The sequence below is a fragment of the Tenrec ecaudatus genome, chromosome 6 (genome assembly GCF_050624435.1).
Source record: "Tenrec ecaudatus isolate mTenEca1 chromosome 6, mTenEca1.hap1, whole genome shotgun sequence".
NCBI lineage: Eukaryota > Metazoa > Chordata > Mammalia > Afrosoricida > Tenrecidae > Tenrec > Tenrec ecaudatus.
Window position 1 is genome coordinate 112,985,729 of NC_134535.1, and position 19,696 is coordinate 113,005,424.

A 19,696-nucleotide genomic window follows, 5' to 3' on the forward strand; every position below is an offset into this window, starting at 1 on the left:
GCAGACAGGCCCACCTTCATAGTATGCCACAGTTAGCCCTTGAAAACACCATTGCCAGTTACAGAGTGTAGGACCCCTTGGTTTCCCAAAAATATGGTGCCCACACCTTTGAAATCATGTAAACAAAAGCATACATTACCACAACAGGATGGCTAATAATGCTCATAGAAGAATCTGATGTAGATCTGCCACAAAAGGAAAGTTTTAGAAGGCTGCTTGGAGTAATAGAGGAGATGAGGGAAGCTACATGGACTAAAGATAAAATGATAGAGGAGATAAGTCCACAATAGAGGGGATGAAGTCCATGCACCAAAAAGAAATACAGGAGCTAACAGATGAAATAGCCAAAGCTGCACACAAGATGCTGAGAACCATATTAATGTTCTCTAAGACAATCAGGCAGACCTCAGCAAAGAAGAAAGACAGTCAAATAAGATATTAAAAGAGGTGGAAGAAAACCTGAGATCAATGACAGATGTTATGAAGGGGAACAACATCTGAATTATTGGTCTATGTAAACAAGATACTGTGAAGAAGTCAACAGCTAAACTAACAAGGGAATTTATGGAAGAAAACTTCCTTACCTTAAAGAATGAGAATCAGTCACTCACAGGAAGCAGAGGGGACACCACTTAGACTAAACCCCAGGAAGAACTCACCAACACATGTAATAGTTAAACTATTCCAACTTTGATGAAAAAGAGAAAATCCTAAGAGCAGCAAGAGGAAGGAAGACAGTCATATACAATGGTTCTCAGGTAAGAGTATGCTCAGACCTATCAACAGAAACCATGAAGAAGAGTAGAGCGGAGTAACATCTTCCAAAAGCTGGAAGGAAAAATAATCTAAAAACACCTCCCCAAGAATCCTCTACCCTGCCAAATTATTTATTAAGACAGAAGGAGAGATAAGGGTCTTCTAGGACAAAGAAAAACTTAAAGAATACGCTGTAAGACAGCCAAGCCTGTGGAAGATCCTTGCCGATTCACTCTAGCCAGAAGACCAATACCCACCAAGCACAAACAGTAGAACACCATACAGCCCAACTCCAACCCGAAGCCAATGGGTCCATAACAATCACCAAGATAACATTGCCTCAGAGGGGAAAGAAGGCAATAAAGAAGATCCCCACAAAGACAGCACAGTGATAAGAAAGGTGATAGGAAAACACCCAAAACAAAAGGCACAAGATGACAGCAATGAATCCACAGATCATGATAATAACTCTACATGTCAACAACCTTAACTCCTACACTAACTTAAAAAACCTTGCCGACTGGCTTGTAAAACATAACCCATCGATTTGTCGACTGCAGGAAACACATTTTAAGATCACAAACAAGACTAAACTAAGGATAAAAGGCTGGCAGATGATATGCCAGACAAATGGCAACTAAAAAAAGCAGGAGTAGAATCCTAATCTCAGACAAAATTGATCTCAAGGTTCATACCATAAAAAGAGATAAGGAGGGACAATATAATATGTTCCATGGATCACTTTACCAGGAACCAGTGAACATAGTAAATGTTTATGCACCAAATGAAATACCTGTGAAATTTGTCAGACAAATGATTCAAAACATGAAAAAAGATATCACAGATTCAACAATCAAAGTTAGTGACTTTAACACGCTGCTTTTAGAGAAAGATGGATCACTGGGAAGAAAGCTCAACAAAAAGACTATGACGCTAAACAATGCCATTAGGCAACTAAATCTGAATAGACATATTTAGAGCTTTCCATCCAAATGCAAAAAATTCACCCTCTTCTCAAGCACAATTGGTTAATTTTCAAAAATTGACCACTTACTGGGACAAAATTCCAGCCTGAGTAAATTCAAACACACAGAGATAACGCAGACTTCCTTCTTGGATCACTGTGCCATAAAGCTGGAGATCACTCAAAGGAAGATGAGGAAAAACAAAAGGCAAACAAGTGGAGGATGAATAATGATCTTCTGTGACATGAATGGGTACTGACCCAGCTTAGAGAGGAGATCAGAAAGTTTCTAGAAGCTAATGAGAATGAGAATACAACATATCAAAACTTATGAGATACAGCGAAAGCAGTCATCAGAGGTAGCTTGATAGCAAGAAAGGCCTAAATGAAAAAGGAGGAGAGACTAACAGACCAAACCCTCCAATAGCAAAAGAAAATAAATAAAATTCAGGGCAGAGTTGAACCACTGGGAGGACAAAAGAATGATGCAGAAGATTAATGTAGCAAAAAGCTGGTTCTTTGAAAAGATCAACAGAATCGACAGACCGATGGCAAACCTAACCAAAGAAAGAACGAACAAACAACAATAGTCAGGATGAGGAATGAAATAGGGGGAATCACAACAGACCCTAATGAGATTATAAGGATAATCACAAAGTACTATGAAAGTCTCTACTCTAATGAATTCAACAAAGTGGAAGACATGGACAAATACTTGGAAAATCAATTCCTCCCTAGACTATCCCAGATAGAGGTCAAACAAACCCATAGCAAAAGGTGAAATAGATATGGTTTTCCAGAAGATACCAACAAGAAAGAACCCGGACCAGATGACTTCACAGGAGAATCTACAAAGCATTCAGGGAAGAGCTGACACCAATCCTCCACAAAGTATTCCAGAGTATAGAAAAGGATGCCAAACTCCCAAACTCATTTTACCAAGCCAGTAAAACATTGATATCCAAACAGGGCAAGGATTCCACAGGAATAGAGAACTATAGAGTGATATCTCTAATGAATGTAGATGCAAAAATAATTACCAAGATATTGGCCAATAGAATAAAAATGTATAGAAAACATATCATCCACCAGGATCAAGTAGGGATGGTTTAACATCCCCAAATCCATCAATATTATGCACCACATTGATAAGAAAAAGTATAAGAATCACATAATAATCTCTATAGACACAGAAAAAAGCATTTGACAACATCCAACACCCATTCCTAATGAAAACACTCAAGAGGACAGGAATGGAAGCTCAATTACTCAAGTTAATGCAAACTATATATGAAGAGCCAACAACTAATGTCATAGTCAATGGAGAAAAGAAAAAAACAATTCCACTGAAAAGGGGGACCAGACAAGGATGTCCCTTGTTCCCACTTCTATTCAATATTATACTGGAGTTACTAGCTAACTTAAGACAAAGAAGGACACCAAAGGTATCCAACTTGGAGAAGAATAAGTAAAATTACAATGATTTGCAGATGACAGGATTCTATATCTTGAAAATCCTCCAAGCTCCACAATCGGAGTACTCACAGTGATAGAAGAATATGAAAGAGTGGCAGGATACAAGATCAACAGACAGAAGTTGAATGGTTTGCTATATACATCCAACCAGACCATGGAAGAAAAAAAAGATCAGGAAGGCAGTGCCCTTCACAATAGGCAAGAACAATTTGAAGTATCTAGGGATTTATTTAACAACAACAAAAAAAGGCTCATACAAAGAAAACAAGACCCTACTACAGGAAACCAAAAGTGATCTCCACAAATGCAGGAATATCCCATGCTCTTGGATCAAAAGACTCAATGTAGTAAAGATGACTTTCCCACCCAGTGCACATTATAAGTTAAATGTTATCCCGATTCAAATAGCAATAACTTTCTTCAAAGAACTAGAAAAGATGACCACTAATTTCATATGGAAAAAGAAGCCCAGAATTAGCAGAGAAATCTTCAAGAAGGACAAAGTTCGAGAGCTCACTTTACCTGACGTTAACACCTACAACCCAACCACAATGGTCAAAACAGTGTGGTACTGGCATAACAACAGAAACTCAGACCAATGAAAAAGAACAGAACACCCAGAGATAAAACCATCAGCATATAGACAACTGATCTTTGATAAGGGCCCCAAAAGCATCAAGTGGGAGGGTGACACCCTATTTAACAAGCACTACTGGAAACAATGGAAATCCACATGTAGAAAAATGAAACAAGATGTCTACCTTGCTCCATGCACAAGAACAAACTGAAGGTGGATCACGGATGTTGAAGTAAAATCCCAAACCATCAGGAGTATTAGTAAAGGAATCAGGATAAATCTAAGAACTTTGTCCCAGGGAATACAAAGGCTAACTGCAACAGCCAGGGTATACACACAGAGGAACCTGAAATCAACAAGTGGGATTTACTAAGTATAAAACACCTGTATGCATCCAAAGACTTTACCAAGAGGGTAACAAGGCAACCCACAGACTGAAAGAGGATTTTTAGCAACGGCAACAGAAAAAGGGCTTATTATGAAAATCTCCAATACCCTCCTTGCCAGTACAAAGAGGAAAACAGTTAACCCCTTGAAGAAGTGGACAAAGGAACTGAAAAGAAGTTTCACTAGGGAGGAGACCCGTATGGCCAACAAACATTTGAGAAAATGCTCCTGATATTTAGATGTCAGAGAAATGCAAATCAAAACAACCATGAGATAGCATCTAACACTTTTGAGGCTAGCCAAAATCAGAAAATCAGAGAGCAACATATGTTGGAGGGGATGTGGCAAGATAAGAACTCTCCTATGTTGCTGGTGATCTTGTAGCCATGTACAGCTGCTATGGAAAGTGATCTGGCAATACTTAAAAAAAAAAAAGGAAATTGATCTACCTTATGACCAAGCTATCCCTCTATCCCTCTACTGGGCATATACCCAGAAGAGGTAAGAAATAAAACACAACCAGTCATATGCGCTCCAATGTTTATTGTGGCGCAATTCACAATTGCAAAAATGGAAACAACCATAATTTCCAGTGGTAGATGAGTGGATCAGTACACTCTGGCCCATATACACAATGGTGTATTAGACTTCACTAAAAAGCACAGATATGCACATGAAACATTTCCTTTCATGGGAAGAGTTAGAGGAAATTATGCTAAATGAAGTCAACCAATCCCGAAAGATAATACAGCATGAGTTCCCTGAGGTAAGTGTAATCAGAATGGTGGTTATAGAAGAGAATCCACCTATAGCACAACATTTGGGTTGAGATACAGGGAGTCGGGAGGTGGTTAGACCAAACCCAAGGAGGTACATGTTGGTCCAACCCAAAATGGGGAAAGGGGGGCGGGGAGAGTGAGAAATGGGAGGAGGTGAAAGCGAGATGATGACGGACAGAGCAGCGCACTAACCCACCCACGGGGAGACTACTGGTCTTGTCTCCACAGAATTGGGAATTGGCATGCAGACCCTACCACAGTGCATCAGGACAATGTGGCCTGTGGAAGAATGCATGGAAGAGAGAGCTACAGAGCTGGCCCCAACCAGAGCCACACTGCCACCCTCCCTAAACATAAGTGTCACACAGAATAACACTAAACCTAGAGGCTGGGGAGAGGGGTCAGCATGCCACACCCACATGGAAACAGACCAGGAAAGAAGAGAAAGAGAGAGCCGGACTGGACCCAACGCTGGCACACCAGGTCCGGAGGATGATGTCCCTGTGGTGAGCTAATAGGATACAGAAAGGACTGGGAGGCCAAAACCACCTGTGTCATGTCCCCTTACAGGAGCAGACTGCAACAGAATACAGTTCTGGGGTCACAAGGTGGGGAGGTAGTGCAGTCTGAACCTCCAACAGTGGGGCAAGCCAAGAAGCTGGAGCAAAGCAAATCTATGAAGCCCCTGAGGAAAAACCAAGAGGACTCCATGCCGGGAGGGGCAGCTCCTGGATGGTCATGAAGGCCAGCAAACAGATCTGGTATTTTTGTATATTTCTTCTCTTTTTCCCCCCTTTCCTTTTATGGCTTCTTTTCCTTTTCTCTTTTCAATCCTTGATCTATTTATTTATTTTTTAAAATCATTTTGGGCTATGTCATAGTCGGTGTGCCTACTTACATAAGATAGACATGGGAAGTGTACCCGAGGAGAAAGCAGTGGGACCAACAGTCCCGGTGAGACCTGCGGGGTGAGAGTGGTGGGGGAAGGGGACAGTGACCAGGCAGCACCATAGACAGGGGAACAACTAGGGTATGAAAGTCAATAACAAGGAGGAGATAGGGAGCTGGAATGGGGTGGGGTTGTTGGAGCAACAGCAAATTACATAAGAAGAAGTACCAAGAGATGGAAAAAAGGGGAAAGTGATGATGAGGTAGGAGGAATGTGAAAGGAAACAGAGGAAGGACCTAGGAAGCAAAGCAATGGATAGAGGTATAAATATAGCAGGGTACATATGTAAATACATTAATCCACAAAAATAGAGACATTGGCATATATATATGTGTATATATATATATATATATATATACCACAATACACTGAGGTAGTATATTAGTATATGGATTTTGGATCTCTGCTCATACCCTCCCTCAATACAAGAACACTTTGTTCTAACAAATCGGCAGTCTGAGATGGTCACCCTCCCAAATCAATCGCTAAAGACAAAACGGGTGCATAAGCAAATGTGGTGAAGAAGGCGGATGGTGCCAGGCTATTAAAAGATATAGCATCTGGTGTTTTAAATGCTTAAAGTTACACAAGCCTCTATTCAGCAGAGAAGCAACAAGCCTACATGGAAGAAGCACACCTCTGATGCGATCATGAGAAGTCATCAGGGCCAGGCAATCAGCATCAGAAAACAAAACAAACAAAAACATATTGTTGAGAACTAGGGGGATTGGAGTAGAGAACCAAAACCTATCTGGAGACAATGGAATAATCCTCTCACAGAGGGGCCACAGGGAAGGGATGAGTCACTGGGGTGCAGTAAAGCATCCATGAAACTCACTATATTCTTCTGGTTCCTTGAGGCTTCCTCACTCCGCACTACTATGACCCCAGTGCTGCTTCTCAATTCAGACTAGACCAGAACATGTACACAGGTTAGATAAGAAATGGGAGCCCATGGCACATAGTATCCAGGAACAGGATTGGGAATAGTGATAACAGAAGGGTAGGGGGAAGGGGGGAGAGGAAGGAAGAAAGAGGGAACCAATTGCAATGATTGACACATAATCATAAACTCCTGTTCAGGGGGAAGGACAACAGAAGACATGGGGGAAGGGAGACAGCAGTCATTGTGAGATATGAAATAATAACAATTTATAAACTCTCAAAGGGTTGTGGGGGTGGGCGGAGAGGAGCTGATACCAAGGGCTCAAAAGAAAGTAAATGTCTAGAAAAGAATGAAGGCAATAGATGTACAAATACGCCTGATGCAAGCGATGTATGGATTGTAAGAAAAGTTGTAAGAGTCCCCAATAAAATTATGTTTTAAAAAAGAATTAAACCCTCAGAAACTCTATATAGGGATGCATTGAGTTCATTTACTAGGTGACAGTGGGTTTGGAATTTTTGTGTGTGTCCTCTTTTTTTATTTTGGTGCCTGGGAAACCCTATCTCGCCCCACCTTGAGTTAGAGTCCACACGATGTCAGTGGGTTGATTTGTTTGTTTGCTTTTGATTCTGGCTTGTTGGAGATGTGCTAGGTCTTGACCCTGGAAACAGTTTATTACTGCATAATGAATCACTGCGTTGCTATTTAGAAACAGCAACATTCATGTGATTATGCTTTCTCAGGGTTCTGGGGTTTGTCCAGGCTTAATTAGGATGGTTTTTGCTGGCAATTTCTAATAAGAATGCAGTCATTTAGTCAGGGACTGGAGTCATCTTGAGGATTTCTAACTCACAGATTGGAGGATGATGTCGGGTGTGGGTTGGGACTTTGACTAGAGACTGGCACCGTTGATCTGATTTGTAAGTGGGTTCTTCCACTTGGGAGATTTAGGGTAGTTTAACTTCTCAGATGACAGATGAAGGCTCTCAGTGAGTGTGCTAAGGAATAGTGGTAGAAAGCTGCATGATCTTTTCTAATCTAACTTGGGAGTCACAGGGGGTTCATATCCATCATCATCTCTGATGAGGGAGAAGCGAAACTATTCTCAGGCTAAAGAGGAAGGGACATAAACTCCTCCTCTGAATGGGAGAATGACAAAGGATTTTCAACATGTTTTGAAACTACTGCATGATTACATGGATGTTTCCTTGATAGTAAATTCTTGAATACATTTTATTTGATAAAATTTTCTGTATGCTATATTTTATCAATTAGAAACTAAAGTTCAACAAGGAGGGTCAGGATCTCTGAGAGGGGTCAGAAAACACTGTGTTTCCACTACTTTTGCTTCCTTACTACTATCTAAACTTGGATTTAACCCTTAACAACCAGTTTCCAGTCTCTTGCTGGCTTTATGTTAGCACAGCTTTGTCACACACATACAAAAGAATATTGAGCCTCAACAGAATCGTACTGCTGTACTTTTTCATAAATCCTTGGTAAGAATAATAATGGGTCAGCAAAGATATCTCTATGTGCTAATCCCTAGATCTGTGTAACATATTACCTTACCTGGCAAAATAGATTTCACAGATAAAATTAAGAATATGAAGTGAGGATTATCCTGGATTATCTGCATTATATAGTAACAAAAGTCCTTAAAAAACACAAGAATAAAAGAAAGTCAGAGAAAGAGATGTAATCAGAGAAAGAGAGGCCATAGTGATATTGCTACTAGAAAGAGACATGACCCAAGGAACGCAGGCAATTGCTAAGAGCCAAAAAAAGGCACGGAAGATTTCCCCCTAGAGTTTCTAGAAAGAGCTAGCCCATGAACACCTTGTTTGGACTTTTAGAACCCTCTTTTGGACTTTTGACCTCCAGAAACCCAAGAGAATAAATCCATGCTATATTAAGCCACTGAATTGTGGCAATCTGTCACAGACGCAATAGGAAACTAATACAATCTCTTGCTTGTGTTCTACTTGAAACACTCCCCAGGCAACTCTATTAAATCCTATCCAGTGTTAAAATCCCAGCTCAGACACTTGCTTCTTCTGAAACCTTTTAATCTTCACAGTTGGAAGTAATTCTCCATCCTCTGAACCTCTAGGGCACTTTGTATCCATGGTCGTCAGCCCACTTATCACATATTACTTCACTGAAATGATTTGAGGGCAAGTTTTTAGTTTCTCTTTTGCTCCATAGTTCCTTGCTCAGGAATTTGACCCATCTTAGACACACACACACACATACACGCACACACGCACACACACACACACACCAGACATGTTTTTTGAATGAATGTAAGATTGGAAGAATATTACAGTAAAATATTTAAGAATATTTCCAGTAATAATATATGAAACCGTGGACATTTTGTATAAAGATGTAAAACGTATATCATAACATACATTTGCAACTTCATCCCATCCATTTAATATCTGATGCATGTAACGATTTAGATCTCCAAATCTTTTGTGGTCTGAATTTGTAAAAGGTAAATGCCACCAATGAGGAAACCTGTTTTAAAAGAAAAAAGATTGTATTCAGTAATTATAAAATTGCTTTGTGTGTTTTATAATTGTTCACAACTACATCAAATTGAAGGGCCAATACTAACATTTAAAAAAATCTGTAGTATAGCATGTGATTAATTCTGAGAGTTTTATTACCAAATTTGTGGTCACTTGACTATTTTAACTGTCGTTAGTATCCTTTGAATCTAATTTAAAATACTAAATTAACTTGTTTGTCTTTGAAAAACTCTATTTATGACAGACCACCCATTTTCATTCCTTTAGTACATGTGAGGCCTTACCTTCTGAAGTTAATGAGTCACATTTTTCAAAAAGGTCAGCTGTATTATTTCTTCGGGCTTCACTGAACTTACTGCTACACTAACTAAATTAAACATTTTAAAACCTTGGCCTCTGGAGATCACTTACATAGTGATGGCTCAACTACCAAGTGACAGATGCTTCCATCTGGCCTTCGTCTCTTAGAACAAAGTAGCTCGTTCTCTGGAGTCTCTACTGAATTATGCATGGTGATTTGGCTTGCTGGGGTTGGTTTGATTGTCTGTTGGGTGAGATGGCTTGCTAATCATGGGTAGCATTTGGTAAAATATCTTCAGTTGTTAAATGCACCCTTTTAGGAATTATCTTCCTATGACTATAGTTTCAATGCTGTCTTATTCATATTTCTGCTTCTTGATTAGGACAGCTGGGGCTACCTTGCTTCCCCAAGGAAGAGTGTGGAGGAAAGTGAAGTGTTGTCAGCAAATACACCAAACTATGGTAACAACTTCAGGTTACTCCAATCCAGGACTTACTTTTGGAAATTCCAAGGAATTCCAAAATGATATGTTTATATACTTATAAAATTGATTTCTTAAAAGTCCCTTGAAGTTCTAAAAGGAGCCCAGGTGTTGCAGTGTTTAAGTGCTCTTTTGTTTTCCAAAATGTTGATGGTTTGAAGTCACCAGCCGGTCCAGGGAAGCAAAATTATAAAGATTAGACTTGGAAACCCGTTGGGGAAGTTTTACTCTGTTGTTATAGCTGTTAAATCTGAATTTAGATAGCATGAAAACTAATATCAATATATAACTAATTAAAAACTATAACACTTATACATTCATTTAGTATCACAAGTTACAAAATTTATTTGTAAATATATTTTATAACCCGGTGAAGTGGGTTTAAAATAATTTATTTCATAAAACTAAGGTTAGACTTTACTGGCTAAACCAAACAGGGTTCAAGAGAGGTGTGTACTAAAATGCATGTTTAAAAATAAATCCATATGAATCAAGGAGCACTGCTACAGTGCTGCCATTCAATTGTTTGCGAAATGTAGCATAGTGATTATTGAGAATTATTTTCATGGTCTTTTATCTGACACTCTCATTATATATTCCCTGGTTTTATTCAGAACAAAGATTTGGAAACACCTGTCTTGAAAATAGATTTGATATATAGTAATTAGAGTTATTCAGTTTTCAATAGGAATATCAATATTTTGATTTGCCCTTCTTCTTAGTATTCAGAGGTTATTATACCCCGAAACAATGTTACAAAATAGGATTCTAAATGAGTGGATAAGCACCTAGGTGTATGTGGAAAAGAGAAAGGAAGTCAACTTTTTTTTTTACCCCAGAAGATAAATTCTGTAAAGGACCATTAATGTGATGGAATATGTCCATGATGCTGTGTTGTTGTGGAAGCTACCCCAGGGGGTCAAATGGACCAAATGGAGCATCACTGTTATGTGCTGTAACTAATTTGCGTTTTATTTTTCATATCTCTGACTTTCTGGCCATCTTTCCCAGAGAGGTTTTCTATAACCACAGTAGGGTTTCTTTCTTTCAATTTCGGAGTCAGTGGAAATCTTGCCTTCATCCTTCATTCATACGCAGTATTGTAAACTTTAACCCCATGGGGAGTATGGGCATACAAATATTGCACAGGGTACATAGGAGGAAATGTTCCTCCCAGTCACCGATTGCTTGAATAGTTCTAAAATCAATGTAGGAACTGTTGCCAGCCAGTTGTTATGAGCAAAACAGAATCTTAAGCCAAGCTTCAAATCAAGAGGGGGCACAAGGAGAAAGATTATTAGCACTTTAAAAGCAGTATGTTACATTGTGATATCTTGGGGAAAAAGACATGTCTAATGGACAACTTTTTCAAACAAAAAGGGGGACCTATTTAACAAGGGTTATCTTATATATGGATAAATCAATAGGTTACAGTGCAACCACTGATTGTGAATTTAGTATTTAAGCCAAATCTTGATATTTTTGTTAGCATCTTTTTCATTTAAACACATGGAAATTCTATTATTTTGAGTTTCTAAGTAATTCTTAAATGTGGTGTAGTTTAAACGTTTTCAGAACAACTTTACTTTCTCCTCAACATCTTGAACACACTCCAGCGACTTCATTTTCAATGGTAAAGCACCTGTATTTAAAAATCTATGCCATCTGCAAGTATAATTTTCTTTTCTCTTTTCTTGAGCATGAAGAACACAATTATCTATATTGCACACATCTTTTCAGCCAGTAATAGCTTTGCTTATATTTATATTTTAAGGTTGAGTAACCTGAAAATCTAGTAAAAATACACACATATAAAGTTTACTAAGTAAGCGAACGAGCATTCACATTACATAAAAACCATTTACTGACAAAAAGTTCAATGTAAATAAAATCATTTTTAATTTACCTAGGCACTCATATTATAGTTTATGAGAAATAATCTCTTTAAAGATACACTATTGTTATACTTGGCAGTCTGTTACCTACATTTGCCTAGTTGTAAATGATAAAGTTTGAAGGTTTATTTGAACGGAAATTATTTTCCTTATACTTTTAGTTTGGGCTTAATATTTGCCCCATTATAACATAAATAGAGGCAAAGAATTTAAAGATTTTCCCTAAGGAAAATAATAAATTATGTTCAGATACTCTGAGCTAAAATTAATAATAAAATGAAAAATGAGTTTTTAGTGTACTGCATTTTGTTATAGAAAATGAATATCTCAGAGCTTTTTATTGAAGCTATTTGTTGAAAGATATCTATTCAATTGAGCTCTGTGTTTCTCAATTCAATTATATTTTTACAGACAAAAACTGAAATGACAAAATTTAAAAGGAGGCAAATAAAACAATTTACATGAAAATTAATGCTACAGCAAACAGAATCCACATTTTTTCTCATGTATAAAATCAATGGCTGAAAGCAAAATAAAATTACAAACCTTGCTCTATTTTATGAGAGACTCAGAGAAACAGTCTCTATTGAGATAGCTCCAGTGAAATTGGAGTGGAAAAATGTGCCAACAATCTTTGAGTTATGATGTCCAACTATAGGCAATCAATAGCCATGAACCAAACACTGTAAAGTCTACTCCAGAAGAGTTTAGCTGCATACAATGTTTATAATTACAAACAAGCCTAGCTCTGGATGCACGGCAAAATATCCTTATTTTTATTGCTACATTATTAGATGCTATAGTGAATCTGGCAGTCTTTCTTGAAAGAGTTTTATGCATAGTAGCCTTTATGCTATAAACTAAAACAAACATTTAATTAACTGATGTTAATTATTCTCTCTTTCTTATGTTCAAATTTGACTTAAAGACAGAAATGGGGATTATTTATAATCAGGATTATCTATATTGTTCAGAAATGGGAAATACCATCATGTCTTTGCCCAGGAATGAGTACTAAGGACCCAAAGGGCGGGAGGCCAATGCTTACTCTGGGAGAGTCAACGATGCAAACTGCTTCTGAAGTTGGTTGTGAAACTTCGAAAACTGCTCAAATGATTTTTCTGTCAGGCTGGTTCGGTTGTCACGGTGTGTCACCTGGATTAGATATAGCTGCATAAAGCAAATAGACCAAAATAAAAAGACAGCAATGGCCACCTGCAGAACTTTCTCATACTTTCTGAACTCAGGTTCCATACACACTTAAACAAAGCAAGACCATTTCTGAATTACAACATTTCAAAAGCCAAACGATGCAATTTGTCATGGCAGAATTATCTACAAACACAGTAGATAAAGATATCATCGCCCTGTATGCTGGAAACAGACTGCCTACTTGCTGCTCTGTCCTCGTGGACACTGTAATTAGCTCTTGATTTATATCCTACCACGGGCAGGAACTGTTCTTATGTTCACATTTGACTTGAAGACAGAAATGGAGATTGTTTGTAATCAGGATTATCTACATTCAGAAATGGGAAACACCATCACCATCATGTCTTTGCTCAGGAGTGAGTACTAAGGGCCCAAACAAGCTCCACTAATAGTTCCCATCGTTGGGACTTCTCCTTAGAACATCCTCTGGAAGGGCACTTCTGCTCCCACTCTGATTGTCGTGTGCATTGTCAAAAATCACGCTAAATGTAAAATAGTGAAAGGAAATCTGAGATGCAGTAAATGATACTTAAGCTGACAGACTTGATACTTACGTGGCTGTGTTTCTTGCTGAACCCTAAAATTGCGGCTTTTTGAATGGACCTAGCTGCCCCCGGCGTCCTGACATCCTGTGAAGTCGATTTGGAAGGACTTGTGGCTGACATCTGCGCCAGTGTGTGGATCAAATTATTCAATTTGACGGGGAAACACTCCAGACTTTCCTTGATTTTCCTAGAGAAATGATAAAGACAAGACAATAGCATTCCTCTGCCTTCACTCACTATACATATTATGTTAGCTCCCTGTGTTTGTTAGAAGATGATGGAAAAGTATAGGAATCATGCATGCTTACATAGCATTCAGGTATTGAGAGTTTATTTTATAAAATCCAATTCTACATATTGAGTGGTCAGCAAAGAAACATAAAATAATCACGGGTAAACATAAAACTATATTTGTTGTATTGTCTTTTAACCCCCTTTAACATTTTTTATATTTAGATATTTTTCATCATTTAAATTTTAATTTAGAGCCATTAATATAATTTCAAGAAAATCTATGAAACAATATCTATTCAAAAAAGTCTAGCTATAATCCCCATACTCTCCACCCACTATTTTTCCTCCCCTATATTTAAATATACTCATATGTTTAAACCATTGTTCAATATTTATTATTTAGCCATTTTTATTTTTGTATATATTTATATTAACTGTGCAACTATTGTAGATACTATATTCAATATACAAGGGTTTTATATGAAATGTCCTGTATCTCTGAACCTTTTGAGGGACTTGGTGGTCCTTTCTGTTTTTTCATTTATTTGCTTTTTCACCTAATTTTTATTCCACTAATTTGATAATATCTTGATGCAACTTCCTTGCTCCTTTTTGAAATGTTGTTTATTTTCTTTGATTCCCTATAAGTGGAGTATTAAAATCAGCTAGCAACTTTGGGCTCCTTCGTTTTGCTTTGCTTCCACACACTGTACTAGGAAGATAATTGTAGGCAGTGATAGAAGGCATTTTTGATTTGTTCTGATCACAACGTGAAAGCTTTTGCTGCTTTACTATCAATTATAGTGGGCTCTATTTTTTGTCTTTGTGTTAAGGTTAAAAAGTTTTTTGGTTTTATTAAATGAATGATTCTGAATTTTATTAATTGCATTTTCTGTATGTCCCGAGGTAATCAAATGATGTTTTCTCTTTAATTTTCTGACAACTATGTTTCGAATGCTTATCTTAACTATATATTTTATTAAACTGTTGTTCTGTCTAATATAATTTTTGTTGATTTTCTGGGATTGATTGACTCATTGTCTTATTCAATTGACAAAAGGACTAGTTATAAGAATTAATCAAGCTTATGTGTAGTGCTTCCCTGTTATTAATACAAAAACTCATAGCTAGAGACTCAATTCTGACTGACAGCAACCATCTAGATCATAGCAGAAATGGCCCATTCAGCTTCCAAGAGTGGAGTCTTCACGAGGCAGATCTGGTGCCTCTCTCCTCTGCAGCTCAGGGGCTGGTGGGCTCCACCTGCTGAGTCTGATTAGTACTGCAACACCAGGGATCCGGTATCCTTTTCCTGGTCATCTTCAGGACAAATTCCGCCTCTAGGTATGCTGTGTCTCTCAATTTCCTTATATTCCCAGTTTACTAAAAGTTGCTAAGGCGAACAGGTATTAGATGCAACCAAACAATACTTTTCTGGAATGGCATCTATCAACAATCTGCCATATTTTCAGTATTTACAATGTAGTTGAGTGGTGTTTAATCACTTGTTAAAATTTTTATAACAATTCAAGATCATTTAACTAGTTCTAGTCTTATGCCTTTTGGGGTTGGACGTTGAATTAGAAAGACCAAAGGAGAATCCATACATTTGCATCATGGTGCTGGCTAGGAATTCCGAAAGTACTATGGACTACCCAAAGACCAAACATATCTGTCTTGGAAGATGTTCGGTCAGAATGTTCCTTAGAAGCAAGGATGGCAAGACTTTGTCTCACATACTTTGGACACATTATCAGGAAATACCAGTCCTGGAAATGGAATTCTGCTTGGTAAAGTGGAAGGGAAATAGAGAAGACCCTCAACTTTCACATGCAGGTAAGGTGATTGAGAATTCCATAGTTTGGGTCAAACACATGTTAGTTTTAAAAGTAATGCTAGCTGTTGCCACATTTTAAAGAGAGCTAATTTAGGAAGCAGAAATGAAAACACTCCAATTCATGTTTCTCTGATTCCAAAGGTTTTGCTCATTGTGGACTGTCTACATAAACAATATTTTAATGTTGCTTTAAAAAGATGAAACACTAAATTTGTTAGCCAGACAAAACAGGGGACAGAGGATAAGAGGGGCAGTGAAAGGGGAAAAGAATGACAATGAAGCGGAAGAGAGGTGGCCAAAGCACAAAAAATCATAGCATTGTGATGGAGGGGGGATGCTGAGTGGGGACCAAAGGCCCATCTGTAGGCAACTGGACATCCCCTTTCCGAAAGGTCACAGGGAGGATACGAGCCAGTCAGGGTGCAGTGTAGCAACAATGAAACATACAACTTTCCTCTAGTTTTGGGATCACTATCATGATTCCAATTCTACCTTACAAATGTGGCTCGACCAGAGGATGTACACTGGTACAGATAGGAACTGGAAACACAGGGAATCCAGGGCAGATGAACTCCTCAGGACCAATGCTGAGAGTGGTGATACCAGGAGGGTGGAGGGATGGTGGGGTAGAAAGGGGGGGCCAATTACAAGGATCTACATATAACCCTAGAGGACAGACAACAGAAAAATGGGTGGAGGGAGATGTCGGGCAATGTAAGATATGACAAAATAATAATTTATAAATTATCAAGGGTTCATGATGGAGGAGGGGCAGGGAGGCAGGGGTAAAATGAGGAGCTGATGCCAAGGACTCAAGTAGAAAGCAAATGTTTTGTGAATGATGAGGGCAACAGATGTACAAATGAATGTGCTTGACACAATGGATGTTTGTATGGATTGTGATAAGAGTTGTAAGAGCCCAATAAGATTATTTTTAAAAAAGGAATAAACAGAAGAGAGGTGGAAGCACACTTCCCCCATTCCGCTCCAGTACAAAGAAAGGGAAATGCAGGGAATGTTCATTTCCACCAATGGAAATGTGTTTTATATTCTATTTGCCTTATCATTTGGGCTTAATGAAAATGTGGGCAGAGTAAAACAAGAGGTTTACACTCTCCCCCAAATAGTGGCAGAGACCTTCAGTTTTCGGGGCCTTGTGACAAGGACACAGCAGGAGCTCTGGACTTCATTGGTGTGTGTTCAGTAAAAAGGAAAGCTACCAGAGCAGCCATTGCACAGAGGGAACAATAGGGCTGGCCGCACCACGAGAGGTGATGTCCCTCACTGACTCATAGCACTACAGGGGACAACACTGGAGGCAAAATACAGGAATGGTGCCCGATCTAACCCCACCACACCAGGGTGAAGCCCTAAGGGCATTCAATGGAGCAGTAAGGGGAGCAAAGCAATGAATTCTCCTGAGGAATCCCATATATAGACTTTAGGGCCAGGGTGTGGCAACCCATTAGCCTTGACCAGAAAATACTCATAAAAATCAACAAACAGACCCAGAACTATTTATAGACTTTCCTTTGTTGTTGTTTTATTTTCTTTTGCTTTGTTTTTGTGTTTATCATTGTTTTTGCATGTCTATCTAGATAAGATAGGTGGGGTAAACAATACAGATGAGAAAACAATGGGATCAATGATTCCTGGGGGACACAGGAGATGGGGCGGCAGGGGAAAAGTAGGAGGGTGCCAACGAACCCAGAACAAGGGAACTACAAGTGATTTAATGCCGCTATGTCTCAGAGGGCATAGGATACCTGGTGGGATTTAGCCATGTGCAATGCACCATGAGGAATTACTGAGCGCCAAATGAATGTCAAACATAATAAAAGGACAAGAGGAAAGCAAAAGGAAGTAGAGGAAAGAATTAGGAGGCAAAGGACATTTATAGAGGTCTAAATACAGGCATGTACATATGGAAATATATTTATATAAAACAATAGGAAATAGATCTGTGTACATATATTTGCAGATTTAGTAGTAAGGCACCAGACCAACATTGGGCCTCTACTCAAGTACTCTTTCAACGCAAGAACACTTTGCTCTAATAACACGGCAGTCAGTGATGCTCACCTTCCCTGATGCAATCACTGAAGATAAAATGGGTGCATAAGCAAATGTGGTGAAGCAAACTACTGGTGCCTACCTATCAAAAGATATAGAGTCTGGGGACTTAAAGGCTTGAAGATAAACAAGCAGCCATCTAACTGAGAAGCAGCCAAACCCACATGGAGGAAGAATACCAGCCTGAGTGATCACGAAGTGTCAATGGGATCAGGTATCAGGCATCAAAAACCTAGACCAAAAGTTTATATCGATGTGAATGAGGAGGAGGATAGAGTGGAGACCCAGAGCCATCTGTAGCCACTTGGACATCCCCTCAAAAAAGGGTCACTAGAAATAGACAAGCCAGTCAGAGTGCGGTATAGCACTGATGGGACATACAACTTTCCTCTAGTTCTTTAATACTTCCTCCCCCCCACTATCATGACCCCAATTCTACTTTACACATCTGGCTGGATCAGAGCATGTACACTGGGCTCACAACATAGGGAAACAGGACAGATAAATTCTTCAGAAGCAATAATGAGTGAGAGTAGTGATAGCAGGAGGGGAAGGGGAAAGTGAGGGGAGAAGTGGGAACCAATAACATTGGTCAAGATATAACCGCCCCCCCCGGGGGGATTAATGGCAGAAAGGTGGCTGAAAAGAGACAGCGGTTGGTGTAAGACATGAGAAAAATAATAATTTATAAATTATCAAGGGTTTATGATGGAGGGAGTATGGGGAGGTGGGAAACGAGCTGATCCAAGGGTTCAAGTAGAAAGAAAATGTTTTGAAAATGATAATGACACGTATGTACAAATGTGCTCGAAACAATGGAAATATGCATGAATTGTAATAAAAGCTCTAAAGAACTCCCAATAAAATGATTTAAAAAAAGAAAACAAAAGGAGAGCTACACTACAGAAAGCCAATCAGTAGCAGAAGACCAACCATCAAGCCAGCCAATGATAGAAATCCTGCCTTTTACAAGAAAAAACACAAAACAAAACAGTGTTTCATTCTACACAACTCACAGGTTGTCTAGAGGCCCTTACTTTTCCATGCCCAACAACCTACTCAATATCCTTACTTGCCCTGTTCCAACCTCCGTGCTGACTCTGGTCTGAAAACAGTCCCTCATCCGCACACTGCCTCGCCAGCAGGACAGAGAACGGAGAGAGGGGTGGCTCAAATCCTTGAGCTGTTTACCAGCAACCAATTTACTGCAGAGGTCCCACATAGATCAAAGTTATTACCGACAATGATCCTGGCTTTTCTATAGCAACAACCCCAAGGTAGAGTGCTGGTTTTACATATATGTGTAGCAACAAGGGAACACAGTCCCAAAGGTCCCACATAATCAAAACGTTTCTTAAGACTTAGATATTGTCTTCCAGATCTGCACAAATATTCTATTCTAATGCATCATTTAATCCCCCATACATATGGTATCATTTTACAACAAATGAATAATTCAAGTTGCTCATCATCAGCAACAACCGTTACAGGTTTCCTAGCTATGTGGAAAGTATGAATCTATCAGTCTCAGAAATGTGTGCTATATTCAGGAGCTCCAACCTTCCAAGTCAGGCTTTATGTCTAGGGAGATATTTCACCCTCAGATAAAATATGATAATATTCTTGAATTCACCTAGATATTAATATGACTAAGGTAAACATGGTCTCTGCTTTATGATTTATGTAACCATAACTATTGAGGAGAGACTTGCAATTCTGTGAACTAGGCAATTGAATGTAGGTCACCAGGCAGCACTTGAATGTTTTATTCAGAGGATAGTTTTATTGACTGTTTAAGTTATGGATA

At 38.8% G+C, this 19,696-nt stretch overlaps 1 protein-coding gene across 1 annotated transcript in view; it reads right to left on the reverse strand.

Annotated features, from left to right (window-relative positions):
* PIK3C2G (phosphatidylinositol-4-phosphate 3-kinase catalytic subunit type 2 gamma) overlaps positions 1-19,696 on the reverse strand; it is a 419,757-nt gene that overhangs the window by 84,777 nt on the left and 315,284 nt on the right. The window contains exons 26-28 of the mRNA XM_075553327.1: positions 13,755-13,932; positions 13,037-13,158; positions 9,189-9,297 (exon numbers count right to left, since the gene is read on the reverse strand). Coding sequence (XP_075409442.1) covers positions 9,189-9,297; positions 13,037-13,158; positions 13,755-13,932 — 409 coding nt within the window. The remainder of the gene's footprint in view (positions 1-9,188; positions 9,298-13,036; positions 13,159-13,754; positions 13,933-19,696) is intronic.